This window comes from Rhinatrema bivittatum, chromosome 14 (assembly GCF_901001135.1).
Source record: "Rhinatrema bivittatum chromosome 14, aRhiBiv1.1, whole genome shotgun sequence".
Taxonomy (NCBI): domain Eukaryota; kingdom Metazoa; phylum Chordata; class Amphibia; order Gymnophiona; family Rhinatrematidae; genus Rhinatrema; species Rhinatrema bivittatum.
This window is the reverse complement of record NC_042628.1, coordinates 76281087-76304346: the sequence shown is the minus strand read 5'-3', so window position 1 is coordinate 76304346 and position 23260 is coordinate 76281087. Positions and strand designations below refer to the sequence as shown.

Here is a 23260-nt window from a genome sequence, read left to right as displayed (position 1 = left end):
ACATTTCAGACTCAGAAGCAGCCCTGGGATTATCTGGTGCTGTCTGTAGGAGTTGTGAATAAGGACCGGTTTGATTCGGTGATCGAGTAGTCTTTACTATAACATGGCTGTACCCAGTGTGGCTTGAAGAAAATTCAAGGGGCCTACTTATAACTCTGATCTTGGTGACTTTTCTTTCTTTGATCTGACAGCTTCTTCTGCTTGTAGAACTGGGATCGGGCACAATCAGCCTTTAATCACAACCCCATGGGACCTCTTCCCCTGCTCTGTATCCTCGTCCAGGTCCTTGGCCTGGGGTCTGGAACTTCTCGTACAGCCACCAGGTGTCGCCATTGTACAATTTTTTTTATTTTATTTAAAAAAAAAATTATACCGAGGTTCATAGCAATATCACATCTGTTTAGACAACGGGGGTAACTCATGAACCAAATGAGAAGAATAGTTACATTAAACAGGACATAAGCAAACTTGGGCTGTAGGGGAAAAATAGTAAAGTGTTACAGTACCATAGAGCTAGGCTTTTTTTTTACAAATAGCCTAGAGTAACAGGTAATATGATATATTTATTCAAAATCTTTCCTATACTGTCGTTAAGCTAGTTGCCGTCACAAAAGTTCACAATAAGGCACATAATTTCAAACAATGTGAGTTATATTAACTAAACAGGTGCCATCAAATACTGTAACATAGTTTCATATTAAATATTACTTAGTGGTTGATAAGTCATGTCTACTTTAAGTATATCAGCTGTAAGATAAATTAACACTTAAGTCTGGTCCTCTGTTGCAATCTAGTAGAGGTAAAGTAAGATAAAATATACACACACCATTCGAGTAAGCTGATGTGTGTGGGAGTTCTTCGGACTGCATCATACAATTCCCTGGATTCTACTCTTCATTCCCTTTGTGATATGCTTGCTTAAATAGCCATGTTTTTAAACTTTTTTTGAATGCTTTGATGTCTCTGTTCTGATTTCTAAAGGCATTGTGTTCCATATTATGGGTCTTGCGTTAGTCTGGCTGTTTTTACTGAGGGAATAGTTAGTAGGGCTTTGTTTGCTGATCTCAAGTTTCTATTAGGGACGTGTAATTGAAGGGCTGTGTTCAGTCATTCTGCCTTTTCGTCGTGTATTAATTTATGTATGGTGCAAAGAGTCTTGTATTGAATTCTTTGTTCAATGGGTAGCCAGTGTAGTTCAATTAGGGTATCTGTGATATGGTCTCTTTTACCGGTTAAAATTCTTGCAGCTGTGTTTTGTAATACCTGTAGTGGTCTTATCGTGGTGTGGGGTAATCCTAGTAGAAGGGCATTAAAGTAATCGGTGCTTGAAAAAATTAATGCTTGTAGTACTGACCAGAAGTCATTTGGTGTTAGTAGTGGTTTAAGTCTTCTGAGAGTCATAAGTTTGGCGTAACCTTCTCTTACTTTTAGAGATATGTTTCATACTTAGTTCCGTATCTATAATCACTCCAAGGTTTCGTACTTTCTCTGCTAGTTGTATTTTTGGGTGGTTGTTTGTGATTGGGTTTTGAATGATTGTGATGTTTTTTCGTTCAAGATGTAGGAACTATAAAACAAATGTAGTGGCTAGTAGGCATCAGGGTGGGGAATTGTAGGGGAGTACTATGGCTGAGTTAGAAGGGTGATGGGAAATAGCAGTGTGGGAACACTTCAGGTATAGGCTTGTTCAAACAGCCAGGTCTTTAGTTTTTTTTTTTAATGTGGCAGTGCTCCTGGCAGAGATCTGGAGGCATGGGAGTTCCATAAGGATATAACATGTTTTTTTATGGAAATGAGTTGATAGATTGGATGTAGGAATGGCTAAGGATCCTTTGTAAACAGTTCTGGTTGGTCTGTTGGATGTACAGTATTGTAGGGCATCGTTAAGCCATTGAACGCCATTGTGTAAGGTTTTATGGATCATGCTTGTGAAGAATTCTAGATGAAATAGGGAGCCAATGGAGGTCTTTGAGTATTGGGGTGATGTGGTCTGCTCTGTGTGAGTTGGTTAGGACTCTTGCTGCATTTTGCAGCATCTGAAGGGGTTTGATGCTGGAAGGCCTAAGAGTAGCGAGTTGCTTGGAGGACTGTTCGGAAGTCAGTATGGTGTAGTAGTGGTCTTAGTTTCTTTAGAACCTGTAGTTTGTAGAAACTGTCCTTGGTCATGTTATGTTTTTGGAGATTGAGATGGCTATCAATGGTGAAACCTAGGTCCCTGACATGTTGGGAGAAGGAATAGGGGTGTACAGAAGGATTAAGGTGAGCTGGGGAAATATAAAGGAGCTCTGTTTTTGCTGTATTTAAGGCCAGCTTGAGGTTGGTGAGGAGTGAATTAATAGAAGAGGCAGTTGTTCCAGGTTGTCAAGAGTGTTGGGTACGGAGTCTGTGATAGGGATGAGAATCTGTATATCTGCATAGATGAAGTGTGTATGTCCAAGGTCGGCCAGGAGTTGGCATAAGGGCAAGAGGTAGATGTTGAAAAGAGTGGGGGAGAGGGAGGAACCTTGTGGTACGCCATGTGTTAGGTTAATGGGGTTCGATTCCTGGATACCAATTTTGACTTTATATTGACGGTTGTTTAAGAAAGATACGAACCAGCTTAATGCTGTTCCTGATATACCTATGTCAGTAAGTCACTCGATAAGAATATTGTGGTTGAGTGTCGAATGCTGAAGAGATGTCTCGTAGGGCTAGGATAAACGATTGGCCTTTGTCCATACCCTTGAGAATGGTGTCTGTTAGGGATAACAAGTGTTTCAGTGTTGAAAAATTTTCTGAAGCCAAATTGGGAGGGATATAGGAGGTGTTTGAGCTGTGAGTTAACAACTTTCCATGAGTTTGGCCAGAAATGGAAGGTTAGATATCTTAGAAATGGAAGGTTAGATATCTTAGAAGCCGACGTCTCACCCATCATCGAAATAACCACAACCTTCCTAAACCTGGACGCCCCAGCAATAATACTAGGAGATTTCAATCTCCACATGGATAACTCAGCTCTCTCAACTAGCTGCCAAACTCTCCTTCTAGCATTCTCAGCGATGGGCTTTACCCAAATAGTCAATAACCCGACACATAAAGCAGGACATACGTTGGACCTGATCTTTATCAACAAAGGCATAAAATCGTCTTCCCCACCAAAAAATACGAAGATACCCTGGTCGGATCACTCCCTGATTTCTACCTCATTCGCATTGGAAAAATCTACTGCTCCTCATCCACCTACTCCCTCCTTTAATTACAGGAAACCTTGTCACCCCGACGACCTCACCAATCAGCTGACCAAACACCTTCCCGCTATTCTCACCGATCCCAATACGGCCTTACGATCATGGAACTCCATCACAGAATCCATAGCCAATAAGCTCTGCCCTCTAACAACAAAAAAATCCCACCCAGACGCCTCCAAAAAACAACCATGGTTCACCGACGATCTTAGAAGGCTAAAACAAAAATTAAGACAAATGGAATCCAACTGGCGGAAAAGTCCTACTGCTAGCACACTCTCAGCCTACAAACGCTCGCTACAACAATACAAGGCCAGCACCTCCAAATCAAAAAGAGACTTTTTTGCCTCCAAAATCCACAACTTAGTCTTTGATGCAAAAGCTCTATTCTCCTATGTTTCCTCCCTAACCCAAGTACCCTCACCAGAATGCCCTAGTAACCAAGCTCAAGCTAAAGCAGATGAACTCGCCATCTTCTTTCAAAACAAAATCACAAATCTTCTTACTCAACTTCCCTCCAATATCATCCCTCTAACTCCAGCCCTAATGCCTCACATCAAAAACATTCATCTTGAAATGTTTGAACCCACTTCGTCTTCCGAAATCCAAACCATCCTTAAAAGAATGAAACCATCTTCGCACCCAGCGGACCATATTCCCTCAAAACTTCTCCTCTCAATACCAGACACCATATCCAAAACATTAGCAGACATCATCAACTGCTCGCTATCCCAAGGTTCCTTCCCAGAAGACCTCAAACAAGCCTCACTCAAACCTCTTTTAAAAAAACCCAACCTGGACCTAAAAGACCCCAACAACTACCGTCCAATAGCTAATCTCCCTATCATAGCTAAGATTATGGAAAGGCTTGTGAACGCCCAACTATCGGACTTCATCGAAGACAACAAAATTCTATCCGCCTCACAGCATGGATTCCGCAAAAATAGGGGCACAGAATCCCTACTTACCTCCCTAACAGACCTACTCATCTTAGGTACAGACAAAGGTCAATCCTTTCTATTGATCCTTTTGGACCTCTCAGCAGCTTTCGATACCGTAAATCACGCTATCCTCATCAAACTGCTAGCTGCGATAGGAATCTCTGGTTTAGCGCTCTCCTGGTTCAAATCGTTCCTAACCAACAGAGGCTACAAGGTAAAAATCCAGAATAAAGAATCATCACGCCACGACTCGACCATCGGAGTCCCACAAGGTTCCTCTTTATCCCCTACACTCTTTAATATTTACCTCCTACCACTATGTCAACTCCTCATCAACCTCAAGTTAATACACTTTCTCTATGCAGATGACAATCCAGATCCTGATCCCCATCAAAGAATCATACTCAAAAACCCTTGAATACTGGGAATCCTGTCACCTAGAAATCAAAAACCTCCTCAACAGCCTCAATCTGGTACTAAACTCCGCCAAAACTGAAGTATTACTCATAACTCCTGATAACAATCTCACAACCTCTCTGCCAAACAACCTACAAACCACTCATGTAAGAGATCTAGGTGTGCTAATCGACAATAAACTAAACTTCAAAGCCCACATCAATAAAACCACCAAAGACTGTTTCTATAAACTGCAAGTTTTAAAAAGGATAAGACCACTCTTCCATGCCAAAGACTTCAGAACCATCCTCCAAGCCCTCATTTTCTCAAAATTGGACTACTGCTGCTCCACTTTACTTGGCCTCCCCTCCTCATACACAAAACCGCTCCAAATGGTCCAAAATGCAGCAGCCTGTCTACTGACAAACACTAAGAAAAGAGACCATATCTCCCCAGTGCTACAAGACCTCCACTGGTTACCAATTCATTTCAGAGTCATTTATAAATCCATCACCTTGATATACAAAATCATTCACCAACATACCACAATCGATCTACAAATTCCTCCCCGCTTCCACAAATCCACAAGACCGACCAGGGAAGCCTACAGAGGATGCCTCATTGTTCCACCCACGAAAACCACTAATCACAGCACCTTAAGAGACCGAGCCCTTTCCACCGCAGGCCCACAGTTATGGAACTCCATCCCTCCAGAACTCAGAAACGAACCATGTCTCCTAACCTTTAGGAAAAGACTCAAGACATGGCTTTTCAGGCAAGCCTTCTCGAACTCTACCTAATATGCACCATAAACAAACTCTCTACTCAGAGACTGTACATATGAGACACCATATTTATATTGAACTTTTGTACATAATTATTCTCCTCTATCTCTTTCTATTTCTTACATTCCCAGTTCATTAGCCCTTGTTAATTGTAACTGCTTCTCTTCATCACGTTATTTATGTTTTTTGGTTGTATTATCCGCACCCCTGTTTTCTGTAAACCGACATGATGTGAACGAGTTCATGAATGCCGGTATAAAAAAACCTTAAATAAATAAATATTGGTCTAAAATTAGCTGTGACCGAAGTGTCTAGGTTAGGTTTAAGATGGGTTTGAGGATGGCTTGTTTCAAAGCAGATGGGACCTGAGCTTGTGAGAGAGCAATTAATAATTTCTGAAAGGGGTTTGGCGATTGTGTCTGGTATGGTTAAAAGGTCTTCAGTAGGGATAAAGTCCTCAGGGTGGATGGAGGGTTTCATCTTTAGTAGAGTTGACATCTCAGAAACAGGGTTAGTGTCAAAGGAGTCTAAGGAGAGGCCAGAGTTTTTGTATTTGGTGAAGGGAGGGGGGAAACTTTGCAATGAGATTATTGATTTTGGAGTGGAAAAAGGTTGCTAATTCATTGCATTTGTCTTGAGTCATTGTCTGCTACAGCGGGGGAGGAAGGTTTTGTAAAGAGGGCCTTAGCGTCGTATTGATAGTGGTGTATTTTTTGAGCATAGTGATCTTTTTTGTTTGTTTGGATTGAGGCTCTGTATGTGTGAAGTGTGCTTCTAGTCTGCAAGGAAGGCAGTGGAAGGGCACGTGTGCCAATTCCTTTCTTTGGTTCTTAGCTGTTTAAGGGACATAAGTTCTGCCGTGAACCAGGGTTTTTTTTTTAATTAAGTGGCTTTATTTCTTTGGAGCCGATGGGGCAGACTTTGTCAGTGATGTCCTTGGTAATTCTGTTCCATGATTGGTGAGCATTGTTGATATTGGTGAGGTCCAACTTCTCTAGTTCAGGAGTGAGGGCGAGTATTAGATCTTCTTGAGCGCATGGTTTCCTATAGTAGATGAGGTTGCTTTGTTTTTTGTTAGGACGGGGGGCTTTAGTGAAGGTGAGCTTGGCAGAAATGAGTGGTCAGACCATGGGACTGGGGTGCAGGTGGGGGATTCTGTGGTGTTGATGTGGGAGTTAGTGAATATTAAATCTAATGTGTGGCCGGCCTTATGTGTAGGGTTGGGTAAATCCCATGGCTGTGATAGCTGATAGGAAGGCTTCACAGGAAGGTGAGGGGGGGACACGGTCAACATGAAGATTGAAATCTCCTAGGATGATGGCAGGGACATCCATGTCTATACTCTCTGCGATGAACTCAATTAGGGGGGAAGTGTTTCTGTTGAGATCGGGTGGAGTATAAACAAGGCAGACTTGAAGCTGTGGGGATTTGAAGAACCAATTTTGAAAATGTGTGGTAGGTTGACTGTTCGAGGGACTAGTTTCAGTTCTTTTTTTTTTTTGCATCTTGGGAGGGAGTGGATGTCGTAGAGGTGCAATAAGGCTCAGTCCCCCCTCAGGCTAGGAATGCAGTCTTGATAGCATCTCCAGCGCACTTACGTCTCTGTAATGACTGCCGCTGAGTTGCTGGACCAGCCTGGTGGCTTTTGTGTGTGGAATGTTGTCTGTGTACTCTAAACGTTTCACAATTTTTGTATAAAACTTGTTTGCTGCCATGGTGATAAATAACCTGCAATATAAATCCAGAAACAATTGAAGACTGTTCAGTTATGGCAAAATATCCCTAACTATGTTTAATCTAAAAACAAAACAAAACCCCAGATCTTTGGAGGGTGGGAGAGGAACAAAGATGACAGCATGAGTGAATGCTCTGGGCCCTGCTGCTCATGTCTTACCTGTAAGATGCAGCAGATCTGTGCCTTTGTTGCCTGAGATCCATGTGTGGTGTGCTCTGGGCTTCTGTCTGCCAGGATGGAGAGATCCCCTGTGTGGATCCAAGCTGGCACAGACTGCAAACAGGGATATCTAAGGGGCCAGCTCTTGTTTCGTGGCCTCTGATTAGATTGAGTGCTGCAGTGGAGGGGAAGGTGGCACCATGAACGAGCAGAGGTCCATGGGAGAAACTTGAAGGCCATAATCTGAGGTGAAGGTCCAGTAGTGGTCAGTGTTCCTCAACTAGCAAAGCTGCCAGTGGAAGCAGATGATATTTTGGAAGCCCTGGTAAGATTGAATTTAATTGTGAAATCTTCAGACACTAAATGCCAGCTGAAGAACATGGATATGTTGCAGTGTGACTTCCAATCTTTTCTGCTTTACATCTCTCGAAGATGTGAATGCTATTTTGGTACAGGGTAAAGTAATTTTACATCAGGGTGGCTAATAAATTCAGTGGCTTTTGCTCTACAAGGGACATACTTTGAAGATATAAGCATGTATAATTAATTAATTACACTATGTAATTAATTAATTGTAATTGACTAAATTGTTCCAGCTACTCTTCTTCTCAAAGTTCTAATTTTCCCTTGTTTATTGTAACTTTCTTTGCTACATATCAACACCAGTTTTCGTTCAATGTTATCACTCCCCTGTTTTCTGTAAACCGGCATGATATGATTTTATCATGAATGCCGGTATAAAAAAGCTTTAAATAAATAAATGTATACCTGACGGAGCAGATATGATTCAGACCTTTAAAGACCTCCAAGGGCCCATGGGATGGGGGTGAAAGGGGGTAGACATTTTTGTGGAGTGATGATGCAAGGAACAGCTTCCCCATGGAGGTGATGGAGAAGAGGACGATGTCTGAATTCAAGTAAAGCTGGACAGAATAGGTAGGGCCACAGTCTTTCTACTATTTCATTCCAGAAAATGACACCTTGAATGTTTCACACTTGAATAAAAACTGATGTCCATAGGAACGTCTGTATATAAGTGTTAAATACTGGGTCAGACTGAGGGTCCATCAAGCCCAGGATCCTGTTTCCAACAGTGGCCAAACCAGGTCACATGTTCCTGGGATAAGCAGTGAGATTCTGCCAGGTACAAGTACAGCTTTCCCCAAGTCTATCCGGCTGATAGTTTGCATTTTAAGTTGTACTCTGATTTTAAATAAGGGTTTAAAACAATAGTCTTGTGTTTCAGGATGACTTTTGAAACCTGTATCACTCTTGTACAGGGCTAACATCTCTGCTCCTGTGAGATATATGCCCTTGTCAACTTTTATTTTAACCCAGCTATACTAACTGCCTTTACCTTATCTTCTGGCAGTGAATTCCACAGCTTGATTTTACTCTGAACAAATACTTTCTCCTCCTTGCTTGAAATGTTAGCATTTCATGGCACATTCCTTAGTCATTTTAAGTACAGATTTGCATTTACCCATTCCATTCCAGGCATGACTATAGATCTCTATCAGCTCCCAGCCTCTTTAGCCTTTCTTCATAGGGGAGCTGTTCCATCCTAGTTATCAATTGAATCTCTTCTGGGATTCAGTGCTTATGTTTGAGTACAGTTGTGGTCTCCAGTTTTTAATCCAAGTTGTATCCAAATTCTAAAAGTTCTTCAATATGTCCACAATGGCTTTTGAAGAGAATACTGAATGGCTGAGGTCACTGCGGGGGTGAATCTAGGGTGAGGTCAGCTTTGAAACCTGACTTTGTCTCCATCTGCTGGCAGGGGAGCATAAACCCATTGGTCCTGAGGCCATCTGTCTACAGTAAGGAAAACAAAATTATCCAGTAAGTAATCTCTCCAATGCACTGTATTTAGCATTGCAGTCTCTGTACCTGACCAGCTAGGAAAGCTATTACAGGGCTTCTTCACATAGATCATGGTCTTCATCAATATTGCCAGTCTTATCTAAATTATCACCAGGATATGCTTTGCTGCTTTCATTTGTGGTTGAAATGCTTCACTTCTATGTCTTCCTCCATAGGGCCTGGACTTGGTATGCTATTGTCACTTTTTTTCTTTTGTATAGTGCATGATACGGTAAAGCTCAGTACAACTTGTAGTTGCAGGATGTATAAATAGTCAGTAAATATTTATTTATTTATTTAATTTCTTTTCCTATACCGATGCTCAAGACTAGGTCTTATCGTACCGGTTTACAATGTAACTGAGGGGAAACCAATTAACATCAAGGTAGAAAGTAAAGTTACATTAAACAGGGAGCATAAAACCTGGGCAATGGAAGACAGTGCAGAGTTTAAACTAAGAAACAATTAGAGAGAGATAAATATATAAATCAACAAAAACTGTAAGATACAAAAACATAGGTTTGTCCTAGGCAGTTATTAGCCTGGTATGTCCAGAGGGAGAAGGAAAGGGTGAGGTTGGGTGGGGGGAAGGGATTGGGGAGGGGTGGGGGAGTGAGAGTCAGTGATGGTTGAGGAGATCCTTCAGCGGTAGGCTTCTGCGAAAAGCCAGGTTTTCAATTTCTTTCTGAAAGTTGAATGGCATTGTTCTTGGCGTAAGTCTTGTGGAAGTGAATTCCAATGTAGTGGACCTGCTGTTGAAAGAGCTCGCTTGTGAATAGTGTTGTGGACCGATGATTTGTTGGGGGGGGCCTTGAGCGAACCTTTGTAGGCAGTTCTGATCGGTCTTGCGGAAGTATGTAATTCAAGTGGGAAGGTGAGTTGGAGAGTGGATTGCTGGTAGACTGATTTGTGGATGATGGTGAGAGCCTTGAAAAGTATTCTATATTGGATGGGCAGCCAGTGTAGAATTTTTAGTATTGGTGTGATATGGTCCTTGCGACGAGTGTTTGTAAGGATCCTAGCCGCTGCGTTTTGCAGCATCTGGAGAGGTTTGGTGGACGAAGCAGGCAGACCAAGTAATAGTGCATTACAATAGTCGATCTTTGAAAACAGTATGGCTTGAAGCACCGAACGGAAATCATTGAAGTGTAAGAGCGGTCTAAGTTGCTTCAGGACCTGTAGCTTGAAGAAGCATTCTTTGGTTGTGGCGTTAATGAATTTTTTGAAATTCATTCTAGAGTCAAGGGTGGCCCCAAGATCTCTGACCTTAATATAAAATATCTTATTATATTTATATAATATATATATATATAATATATATATATATAATATAAAATATCTTAATATAAAATATAAAATATCTTCACTGACAACTTTTTCTCACTTTTTTTTTTCTTTTTTTCTTGGGGGTGTGGTAGCTGTCAGGATTGGCTCTTTTTGCAGAGACCATCTGGGCCACGACAGACCCCTACAAAGTGTACCCGATCCTGGGTGTGACGGGAAAGGATGACGTCTTCGCTGGTGGCTGGATTGCTATCTTCTGCGGCTTTGCCTTCTTCCTCCTGGGCATCTATGGAATTGCAGCCGTGCTGAAAGGCAGCCGGACCATGGTGATGGTGGTAAGTGCCAGCCTGCTGAGGGAGGTGGAGTACAGGCTCTCGACTATTTATCCTGGCACTCATTTCTTTTTTTTCTTGCTCTTTCCACAGTACCTTGTCCTCATGCTGATAGTCTACATCTTTGAATGTGCCTCCTGCATTACCTCTTTCACACACAGAGACTACGTAAGTACAAACTCGCCCTAAGTTGTGTCAAATACAATGCCAGCCGGAGACTTCGGTGCTGGGTCTGGCTTTATGATCTTATGGAAGACCTTGGATTGTGGACACTGCAAGAGCAGTAATCATAGGCCCTGAGAAGTCGGCCTGCTAGCTGGTTGGGGAGTACTTGCTCTGGTTTCAGAGGGGGCCATGTACCTCAACCAGGACTGCATTTGAAGTTGCTTGTACAGGATCCCAGGGGTTTTTGATACTCATGCTGACTAGCAGGAGAGAACTGGACAAAGACCTCACCCCTGTCCATCCAGTTTCCACTTATTTTCCTTGTTGCCATGTAGCTAAGCATAGTCCATGTGAACTTTGCTGCGGTGACTGTATACTGTAACCTTAAACAAGGGCTCAGAACAAGTCGTGGCTTTTCAGGATGGCTTTGATAGGTTTAAAATTTTGCATCTCTGCTCCTGAGATGTACTTATTTGCATTAGGCAGGTCTCTGAAGGCTAGCATAGACCTCTTAACATCCATAACTTTAACTTTCTATTTCATCTTGGAGAACTACCTTTCCTCAAAAAAAAAAAAATTCAAGCTTTTTAAAGTAGCTTCTACTTGCCACCTTGCTGCTGTGCTGGTCATCAGCACCCTCTGCAGGCATTACTGATCATTTGAAAGTGATGTGGAGAAGACTTGTATGGACACAGCAGAAGAACCAAATGGCCAAGTTCTGGGTACTATACATTAGGGATGTGAATCGTTATTTGACTATTTAAAACAATCGTCAGATATATTTTAAATCGTCAAAAATCGTTAAGGGTCACGATACAATAGAAATTCCCCCAATTTTATCATGAAAAATCGTAAATCGGGGGGAGGGCGGGGAAACCCAGCAGACCAAAAAAGCCCCTAAACCCACCCCGACCCTATAAAACGAATCCCTTACCTTCCCCACCCTCTCAAACCCCCCCAAAACTTTAAACGATTACCTGGTGGTCTAGTGGTGGTCCCGGGAGCGATCTCCCATTCTCGGGCCGTCTGCTGCCACTCATAAAGATGGCGCCGATGGCCCTTTGCCCTTACCATATGACAGGGTATCCGTGCCAAGGGTGGGGGAAGCTAAGGGGTCATTTTGAAAGGGTCTGGTGGGTTTTTTATCGGGCCATCTGCGCCATTTTTGAGTGGCAGCCAAAATGGCGCCGATGGCCCGAGAGCGGGAGATCGGTCCCTGTGCCCCCACTGGACCACCAGGTAATTGTTTAAAGTTTTGAGGGGGTTTGGGAGGGTGGGGGAAGGTAAGTGGTTAATTTTAAAGGGTTGGCCCTCACCAAAAAAAAAAGTAACTATGTGAATTGGAACAAATTCAGATTCACATCACCCACGATAAGATTTCCCCCCCTCTAGCCGAACCCGATAGTTAAGACGATCAGGCACACGATTCACATCTCTACTATCTTATGGGGGTTGGACAAGGCTAGATCAAACACTTGATAAGGTAGACTCACTGTGTCCTTATATGAAGAGCATCTTCATAGCTGTAATTGCTTCCTTACAGATGATAAACTCCAATGTCATTGTGAAGCAGATGTTGACGTACTACACAGACACCACGACTCCCCAGGGCAAGGAACTGACCCAGGTCTGGAACCGCATCATGATAGAAGTGAGTAGCTGACAAGGTTTAGGACCACATTTAACACAAGGAGAATGGCGGGCGAGGGAACTATTGCCAGGGCTTATTCTGTCTCCACCGTTTCATGTACGCAGCCTAAACAAATCGCTTTATCTTCAGAGGAGGCTGATTCTTCAATTCCAAACTCTAGGCATAAACAGGAAAGAAGGATCAGCACATTCTGAGCCAGATAAAATGAGAAGTATATAAGATTTGCCATACTGGGTCAGACCAAAGGTCCTGTTTCCACAGTGGCCAAACCAGCTCACAAGTACCTGGCAGGAGCCCAAGGTGTAGACAGATTCCAAGCTGCTTATCCCAAGAATAAGCAGCAGATTTCTGCATCTCTGCCTTAATGGTTTATGGGTTTTCCTCCAGGAAGTTGTCAAACCTTTTTTTTTTTTTTTTTTTTTTTTAAACGCAGCTGCACTAATAGCTTTCACCATATCCTCTGGGAAAGAATTCCAGAGCTTAATTATGCATAGAGTAAAAAATTATTAGTTTTAAATGTGCAACTTGGTAACTTCAATATGTATCCCCTAGTCTTTGTACTCTTTGAAAGAGTAAACCAATTCATGTTTACCTGTTCTATTCCACTCACACTATAGACCTCTATCAGATCTCCCCTCAGCTGTCTCTTCTCCAAGCTGAACCTCTTTAGCCTTTGCACATTTAGTTTAGATTTGAGTCCCCTGAGGTAGATAAGCAGTGAATTTCCCCAAATACACCTTAATTGTTTAGGGACTCTTCTCCTGGAACTTGTCCAAATCTTTTATAAACACAACTGCACTAACACTACCATATCCACTGGCATTGAATTACACAGCTGAATTGCATAGTAAAAACTATTTTCTGTAAGTTTACTTGTTCCGTTCCACTCATTTTATAGACCTCTATCATATCCCCCCTCAGCCGTCTCTTCTCCAAGCTGAAGAGTCCTAACCTCTTTAGCCTTTCTTTATAGGGGAATCGTTCCATCCCCTTTATCATTTTGGTCACCATTGTCTAACTTTTTTCTATTTCTGCTCTATTCTTTTGATGTGGTGACCAGAACTGCACACAATACTCAAGATGAGGTCACACCATGAAGCTATAGGCATTATATTCTGTTTATTCCCCATTCATTTCCTAATAATCTCTAGCATTCGGTTTACTTTCTTGGCTGCTGCTGCACATGGAGTAAAATTCCAACGTAGTAGCTGACACCTAGTCTCTTCCTGAGTGGTGGCTCCTAATGTGGAACCTTGCATTGTGTAGCTATAACTTTGGGTTACTCTTCCCCAAGTATCACTTTGCACTTGTCCATATTAAACTTAATTTGCATGCCCAGTTTTGCAGTGTCCTCTTGCAATTTCTCTCAGTCCTCTTGTGATTTAACAATTTTAAATTGTCAGCAAATTTGATCACCTCATTTGTTCCCATGTCCTAGCGTGTAGCCAGATGGACTCAGGACCAATGGGTATTGGGCTCTTCTGCTAGCAGATGGGAGACTGAGTCACATTCAAAGCTGACGTCAATTTAGATACACCCCTGCAGCAAGCTTAGCTCTTCAGTATCTGTCTCCTAGCAGATGCAGACACTATCCCACACAGAATAGTGTTAGAATTACAGCAAAGAGAAAATTTACCTTGAAGATCGAACCCTGCTCTCCTGCGGTGATACCTAAGGGTCCCTCTCCCCAGTTGAGAATTCCTGAGGTGATTTTCAATATCCCTCAGAGGTGGGCCTTGGTCCAGTAGCCTATTCCGGCTTGGACTTATCCCCCAGAGTGGCTGAAAGGCAGTGGGTGCACAACCGAGCGTGGCATGAAAGTTATGGTGCTTGTGGCACAACACTGAGGAAGGAAGGGATCTTGGTACACCCTTACCTGGACGACTGGCTGATCAGGGCAAAGTGTTTGGAAGAGAGCAGGCAGGTGACCAGCAGAGTCATGAGCCTACTGCAGGAACTCAGGTTGTGACAGAGGCAAGAGCAGTGTGGAGCAAGTACCTGGGGGCCGTTTCAACACCAAACAGAAGTCTTCCTCCCTACCCAAAGGAGAAGGAAACTGGAACAATTACGATTGACCAAGGTATGGGACTACCTTCTAAGTCCTCTGCCTCATGGCATCAACCCTGGAGGTTGTCTCGTGGGCAAGGGCCCATATGCAACCTCTCCAGCACGCATTACTGTCACAATGGAAGCCACTGTCCCAGGACCTCTCAATTCGCCTCCAACTTCCAGCAGAGGTACGTTCTCAGCTCCAGTGGTGGCTACAGGAAGACCATCTAAGCATAGGAGTAAGCCTTTCCCCACCGAACTGGATCTTGCTCACTACAGATAGGAGCCTGCAAGGGTGTGGAGCCCGCTGTCATGAGCTGACAGCCCAGGGACAATGGAACATAAACTGCCTGGAAGCTCGAGCAGTCAGACTAGTGTGCCTGCGATTTTGCCACAGACTCTGAGGCAAAGCAATTCGAGTAATGTAAATGTTATCCTGTAAATATTATAACTCTGCATTCTTCTAGTTTTTAGGCTCTTATGTTTATCCACCACATTCTTTGTCAAGCGTTACTTCAGTATAACTTTTGTTTAATGTACACCGATGTGATATCTCTGAACATTGTATATAAAACCATTTAAAAAAGTCAGACAGCACTACAACAGTAGCTTACATCAACCGCCAGGGAGGAACCAGCAGGCGTTGCTGGACAGAGACCCTCTCATGGCATGGGCAGAGATAAACCTACAAAGGATCTTGGCCTCCCATATTGCAGGAAAACTCAGCAGACTTCTTCAGCAGAGAGAGCATGGACCTGGGGGAATGGATGCTGTTTACCACAGCCTTGGATCTACTGGCCACCCATCTCAGTGCCCAAGTCCCCAGGTTCTTCAGCCACAGACAAGAGCCACACTCCCAAGGGATCAATGCTCTCGTCCAGAGGAAGACTTACTGTATGCCTCCCCCCATGGCACCTACTGGGCAAGGTCATCTGCAAGAGAGCATCACAGGGGACTAGTTCTACTAGTGCCCTGGATTGGCCAAGGCAATCATGGTACACAGATATGCAAAGACTCCTTGCAGGGAACCCTCTGTGCCTACCTCCACACAGGGACCTGCTCCAGCAGGGCCCAATCCTTCACAAAGATCCATCTCGATTCTTATGGTCTGGCCCTTGAGAGGACTCACCTGAAGAAGCGCGGTTACTCGCAGGCCATGATTGACACTCTGCTCCGAGCGTGCATACATACGGATCTGGAGAATATTCGAACCCTGGTGTGAGGACCGCAGGATATTCCCATGATTCTGGACTTCCTACAGGATGGTATGAAGAAGGGGTTGTCACTCAACTCCCACAGGGTCCAAGAACAAAGGTTTGACCCTTAACTCCTTGAAGGTCCAGGTAGCAGCTCTCTCCTGTTTCAGGGGCAATGTGAACAGAACCTGCCTGTCTGCTCATCTGGACATGCATCTTTTTCTGAAAGAGGTAAAGCACCAGGGGTGGCCAATTCCCTTAATTTTTAATGTAGTATTGGAGTTTTTAGGACCCTCCTTTCAACCACTGTGCAGTCTTTCCTTGCACTTGTTAACCCTGAAAACAGTGCTCCTGGTGGCTAATGCTCAGCACATCACATCCCTGATCTACAGTCATTGGCAGGAACCGTTCCTCTGGATGTCTCCAAGAGTTACCTCATACCATTCAATCCTTCTTGCACAAGGTAGTCAGTTTCATTTGAATCGGTCCATTTCGCTCCATCCCTAGATAGGGTACAAGGGCAAGGAAGAATACCACCTCCACCATTTGAAGATCAGTAGGCTTTTGGTGCAGCATCTGGAAGCTTCAGAACCAGTCTGCAAGACTGATCACTTGTTTGTTCTTCAGTGGAAGAAGGCAGGGCAAACCAGCTTTGCAGGCTACCACAGCTCACTGGATTATGGAGGCAGGAAAGCCATTACCCTTTCAATTAAAGCTCATTCCACTAGGGCTCAGGCAGTCTCCTGGGCAGAAGCTAGACTGCGGTCTCCCATCGATATCGATCTACTGAGCAGCAACATGCTCCTCCTTACACATCACCTGGATGCTCAGGCCTGAGAAGATGCAGTCTTTACAAGGGCAGTGCTATCCAGACTGCGAGCAGCCTCCTGCCCCAATTGGCAGTAGCTTTTGTACATCCTATTGGTTCTGAGTCCATCTGGCTACAGGCTAGGAAATGGAGAAATTGCTTACCTGATTTTGTTTTTCTTAGTGTGGACAGATGGTTTCAGCATCCCTCCCACGGCTGCCCAAAAACAGTGGCAAGAAATTGCCTGTGAAATGAATATAAATTCCAAGAGATTACGGGTAAGCAATCGCCCAATCCCTAGATCAGGGCAGCTATAATCTTGCTGAGGTTCAGTGTTTGAGTACAGTTATCCATTTTTAGTCAAGTTGGTTTTAATCACATTTTTTTCTATAGTATGTCCACAGTGGCTTTTGAGAATACTGGAGGGCTGAGGTCACTGCAGGGGTGGATCTAGGGTGATGTCAGCTCTGAAACCTGACTCTGTCTCCATCTGGCAGGGGAGCATAATCCCATTGGTCCTGAGTCCATTTATCTACACTAAGGAAAACAAAATTATCAGGTAACTAATTTCTCCATTTGGTTTGTTCAACTTTTTAAAGAAGTACTTTTAGTCTTGTCAATGACCCTCAAAACATGATCTACTTAAACTGCCTAGTTACTGACCTTATAGACTCTTGTTTTGAATTAAACTTCTTTCTGTATAAAATTTGGAGGACCTTGCAAGACTGGAAGATTGGGCATCCAAATGGCAGATGAAATTTAATGTGGATGAGCGGAAAATGATGCATATAGGGAAAAATAACCCTTGCTGTAGTTACACAGTTAGGTTCCATATTAGGAGCTACCACCCAGGAAAAAGATCTAGGCATCATAGTGGATAATACTTTAAAATCGGCTCAGTGTGCTGCAGCAGTCAAAAAAGCAAACAATGTTAGGAATTATTAGGAAGGGAATGGTTAATAGAACAGAAAATGTCATAATGCCTCTGTATCTCTCCATGGTGAGACCACACCTTGAATACTGTGTACAATTCTGGTCGCCGCATCTCAAAGAGATAGTTGCGATGGAGAAGGTACAGAGAAGGGCAACCAAAATGATAAAAGGATGGAACAGCTCCCCTATGAGGAAAGGCTAAAGAGGTTAGTGCTGTTCAGCTTGGAGAAGAGACGGCTGAGGGGGGATATGATAGAGGTGTTTAAGATCATGAGAGGTCTTGAATGAGTAGATGTGACTCGGTTATTTACACTTTCAAATAATAGAAGGACTAGGGAGCATTCCATGAAGTTAGCAAGTAACACATTTAAGACTAATCGGAGAAAATTCTTTTTCACTCAACGCACAATAAAGCTCTGGAATTTGTTGCCAGAGGATGTGGTTAGTGCAGTTAGTGTAGCTGGGTTCAAAAAAGGTTTGGATAAGTTCTTGGAGGAGAAGTCCATTAATGGCTATTAATCAAGTTTACTTAGGGAATAGCCACTGCTATTAATTGCATCAGTAGCATGGGATCTTCTTAGTGTTTGGGTAATTGCCAGGTTCTTATGGCCTGGTTTGGCCTCTGTTGGAAACAGGATACTGGGATTGATGGACCCTTGGTCTGACCCAGCATGGCAAGTTCTTATGTTCTTATCTGTACTAAGTTTATAGTAAGGAGCTTTGAAGTGCACACTTCTAGCCTCTTTTACTGAAGAGGTACAGGGGCTATGGAGCCTTAAGCCTGTGACCTTGGTCCTGTCCCATGGGCTGCTGGGTAATGTATGCTGGGCTAGATTAGCAGCTGGAAAGAACACAGATGAGGAAAAATCCCCACTATCCTCAGCTTCAACTTGGAGGTTAATCCTTTCAAGCTGGCTATTGAATACAGCAGCAGTGAATGTGCAGTGTAACACAAAACTAGGAATAAAACCTGAACATAAATGGCAACAGAAGAGCTGCTCCGCAAGCAGGATAACAGAATAAACAGAAAAACACCCCTGGAGATGGGCAAGGGCTTCAGGGAGAAAATACAATAGATGGGGAAGGTCTTTTCATGTCTCTGCTATTTATTCCATATTCATGACTCGACCTGACCCAGTATGGCTTTTTTTTTTTAAAGATCCATGAAGCCCAACTCCCTGTCTCCACCAGCGGGGGCTAGCTAGGGTCATAAGTACCTGGCAGATCCCAAAAATTTCTGCTCACTGTCAGGCATAAGTGATGGCTTGAACTGGTCTACCTGGCTAACATTTCCTGGACTCTGCTCCAGGAACTGATCTAAACTTACTATTGGGCCGATTCAGTATGGTGCACTCACCCGATACAGTAAGGGGTAACAGCGCGTCAAACACGCAGCCAACCCCCCGAAACCAATAGTGCCCCCAACATGCAAATGTATGTTATGGGCTTATTAGTTATTCCCGTGCAATACCGAAAGCAAAATGTGCAGCCAAGCCCCACATTTTACTTTCAGAAATTAATGCCTGCCCAAAGGCAGGAGTTAATTTTGGCCGGCACAGGGAAAAGGTACAGAAAAGCAGGTTTGGCCTCTGTTGGAAACAGGATGCTGGGCTTGATGGACCCTTGGTCTGACCCAGCATGGCAATTTATGTAGAGTGCTTCTGGGCTGAAGATCTTGCTTAAATACAAAGACAAATGTGCTCCTCTGGGATATCTTTATTTATTGTGGGACGCTCACATCTTGGGACAGACGTTTGCAGGCATGGAGCATTATTTTGGAAAGGTTGCCTAAAAATATTAACTTGTACATGGAGCCCACTGCTGAATCTGGCAGGATCACAAAAAATAAGCCACATTCCCAGTGATAACTGATCAGTCTCAGACACCAAGTGAGAGGTAAACTTAAGAGCTTCATATGTCAGCAATGCAAGTTCACTCTTCATGATGCCGTGCTGCTCACACTTCATTCACAATAACACATATGGCTTATGTAGTAAATGTTTAAGATGGAGGCTTCCATCGTATAATAACATTGTTTGCCCCTGAAGAAGGAATGAAAAGGTCAGACTGGTGACCAGAGTGTGTTGGAGTTTAAAATAAGGGTTTTATTTCTGCATAAAGGGAAATGTTGTGCATTCTCATATTTTAAAATGCATTAATGAAAAATACTCGTGGCATAGATAATCACTTGAGAACGCTGATTAATGCTTATAGCTTTGAAAAGCGCTTGTGGCATGTTAAGTGAATTTGCATTGCTGACACATAGGGAGGTCTCTGTATTTTGCCTTGCTTGGATTGACCTTGTGGGATGGTGCATCCAGGTATCAGAATGGATGTGTATCTGCAGCAGGAGGTAGGTTCAGTTCTGCAACTTATTAGGGAGGCATTTCCACCTGGATGACTAGGCTACCTTGAGGACTTCCTTTTTAATGGCAAATTGGTGGTGAAACCTCCCTCGTGCATGAGGGGTGATGAATGGGACTTGTTTGCACAGTTCTGGGGACTTCTACAGAAAGTGTTCCACTGCCATTTGGTCAGGGAGCTGCCTAAAACATTTGGCAGTTCAGAGATTTCAATGTGCTGTAGCTTTGTTTGGCTGATAGATGGAAGCTTGTGTTAAGGTTTCTTTCTTCACCTCTTCTCTTATAGAAACAGTGTTGTGGAGTCTCTGGTCCAGGTGACTGGGTTAATTACACCTCCACTTTTCGTACAACTTACAGTGAGGATCAAGCTCCTTGGCCCTTCCTCTGTTGCAAACGTGATCTCAACTACATAATCAAAAACCAAGACGGGTGTCGTGTGGGACACACAGACTACATCAACACCCAGGTAATGGAGTTTTGGTGGCGAGGAAGCAGAAATAGATTCAAGTGGTACTCCTCAAAGACCTGAGAAGTGGTCACTCCATATAGTACAGCACAGCTTCCCAAGCCTGTCCTGGGACCCCCTCCAGCCAATCAGGTTTTTACTATGTTCAGCCGGAATATTCATTGTGAAATTTGCTTAAATTGTAAACCTAGTATATGAAAGCCTCTTATGCATGTTTAGGGAGATCAGAATACACAACTGGCTATGGGGTCCCCAAAGACAGATGGAAAAGTCCTGCACTCAAATATTCAGCCACTGCACTGCCAGCCCATGCAGTAACATTCGGCTTTTATATTGCACAGAAATTCAGTTGAGACATTTCCTTTGTGTACAAGGACCAGTTGGGATCCACTGCCAGTACTAATTTTCTCAGAGGGTGCAGAGCCTGTGAGTGCAGGCTGAGGATTGTGCAGGCCTAATTCTGTAACGTGTACCTCTCTGGAAACTTCCATGAGTCACACAAGTTCTGGCCATCTGTTCTGGAGGGTGGGGAGGGAGAGCTGAAACACTTGGAAAAAGCAGGGGAAGCATAGGTTTGGCAATTTGAGCAGATTGTGGGTGCTCCTGCTGCCGTTAAGTCTGTTAGTATTTTGTACCTCAAACGACTGGGATGATACTGAAAGTGTAATGGGCTTCCTTCTTTTCTAGGGCTGCTCTGACCATATTGTCAATGCCATTAACAGCTACACATGGGGCATTTCCTGGTTTGGCTTTGCCATTCTCATGTGGACGGTGAGTTTCCTTATTGGAGGGATTCATCTTGGGTTTCTAGACAGCACTGTGGACAAGTGAACCTTTGCAGAGTTTAGTAAGTTATCTATTGTAAGAAGAACTCAAAAGTAGCAGAAAGAGCTTTTGCTATGGGGACTTGTGGCCTTATTGTGAAGGATGAGAGGTTTATGCAATGATTGGGGGGGCAGTCTAGCCTTGGAGAGGACCCATTCCTTACACTTTTTTCTTCTCTTTAGTTGCTGGTGATGCTTCTGACCATGTATTACTATACAACTCTCTGAAGAAACTGCTGCTGTGGACTGTGGACCATGCAAGAAACAACTAAAGGACTTGATCTGTGGCTGAGGGAGGAGGGTGTCCTCTGTTCCCGCCTGGGCCATGCTGTAGGGGTTCCACAGTCTCTTATGGGTTTCCTTTCTTTGCTATTATCAGTGTGATAAAAGCACCTTTTCAAACCTCTGCCCAGTGGTGCAGGAAGAAGCACATTTTAGTCGCTGGACTGGCATAATCCAGTCTGATCGCCCCCCTTCTCTAATCTGTCCTCGAGCAGGCCACTTAAACACAATGAGCCTTAGCCCCTCTTAATATAACAATCCCTTGTGCACTCACCCTGGGGGAGGCAGTCATTCCCCCCCCAATAGTATTAAACTTATTTTTATGCATGTCAGTCTTGTGCAGGGGGGAGAGGAGAGAGCAATTAATCTCCCTCTTCATGGGGCTTGGTTCCCTCATCGGTCACCATAAGGGAGGCCACAGCTGATTTCTGTATCATTTAACTTTACAAAAAATGGTCATGCGGTTAACTTGGGAGGAGGTAGAACTGATTAGCTAAAGCTCCTTTTAGCTGTTGCCGGAGTCTTCTCTAGGGTTACTAACTGCCATACCACCAGATGAGCTAACTCCCACCCACCTGCAGCTGAAATTGTAGCTTTAATTTTCTTGGAAGATTAAATCCAGGACTGTCAGCCTCTTCTCCCTGATCCCTTAATGTTTGGCAGGAGTACTAGGGATGCTTGAAGAAACAGCTATAAGTCAAAAGCCTCTAGTTTCTCAGCATCCCAGAACGCACTGCCACGCTTCCAAGGCCCACCAGCCTGTGTGACCTGCACCACTCAAAAGTGGCTTAGAACTTCATGTATTTATTCACGATGTCCATGTCCTCTCAGAATACCAACTTAAAACATCCCCCCCCACCTGCCATGTCTTGCTGTCCTCAACAGTGGCCACTGCTTCAATGTTTCTTCCCTAAAACACTTTCTCCTCTTACCAGGAGTCCTCTCGGAAAGCAAAAATAGTTTCCACCCTGCTCAAATCTGCTTCCTTGGAGTGTGGCTACTTGAGTGAAGATGAAAGTAGCACGAGAGGCTGGAGAAAACATTTAATGTCAGGCTCTCCTGTTTCTGTTTAGTAGAAACCAGTGCATGATTTGGACCTTTTGCCCTCATCTTTCCACCTATGAAATATTGTGAGCAGGAAGAACACAAGTGAGAAAATCCTACCAAGCAGGGAAAACTAAACTTGCTGGTGGGTATCCAGAGAAGCTACTGGCAAGCCATTTTTACTATAAACAAATTTTAAGGCCAAGTCCAACATATTTGCTGGTGGAGCACTAATCTCTTCACAAGTCTGTTTTAAAGGTGGTTGCTTGGTAGATCATCACTGTTTGGACATCTTTTTTTACTGCATTTGTAACAGAGTGCTTTGTTAGACAAGGCCTAAGCTGAGGGATCCTCTCCATGATGCTTGGCTATACCTTCAACAAAAGGTTAGATGTCACTGTAATGAAGAATTCCTGTTTGTATTTACTCCTTGTACATCTGCATTGTCATTTTGTCTTTAAAATGTAATAAACCATATTTTTCATTAATGAGAAATGCTTTATTAATGCTGTGATAAAACTGGTGGTTTGTGGCCCTTCCATCCAGAGGGAACGTTCTGATACTTAAGTTACCCCTCGAGGGTTCCAGGGGCCATGTCACTCTGGGGCAGGAATAAAGCCTCGAAGGTGGCAGGGGTGACTCAAGTTTACTGTCCTGGGGCAGTATCCTTCAAACCATAAGGGATGTGAATGCTAACAAATACGCTGGAGGCTCAGGTTTGGTGTCCAAAACAAATCTTTAATGTGGAAGTCTTCATGGC

General features: G+C 43.6%; 1 protein-coding gene across 2 annotated transcripts in view; it reads left to right on the top strand.

Moving 5' to 3' along the window:
- UPK1A (uroplakin 1A) overlaps positions 1-22991 on the top strand; it is a 33203-nt gene extending 10212 nt beyond the window's left edge. For both annotated transcript variants that reach the window (XM_029577144.1, XM_029577145.1), the window contains exons 3-8: positions 10522-10722; positions 10813-10887; positions 12428-12535; positions 20171-20350; positions 21038-21121; positions 21358-22991. In XM_029577144.1, the coding sequence (XP_029433004.1) occupies positions 10522-10722; positions 10813-10887; positions 12428-12535; positions 20171-20350; positions 21038-21121; positions 21358-21402 (693 nt within the window). In that variant the 3' untranslated portion in view covers positions 21403-22991. The remainder of the gene's footprint in view (positions 1-10521; positions 10723-10812; positions 10888-12427; positions 12536-20170; positions 20351-21037; positions 21122-21357) is intronic.
- Positions 22992-23260: the final 269 nt, after the last annotated feature.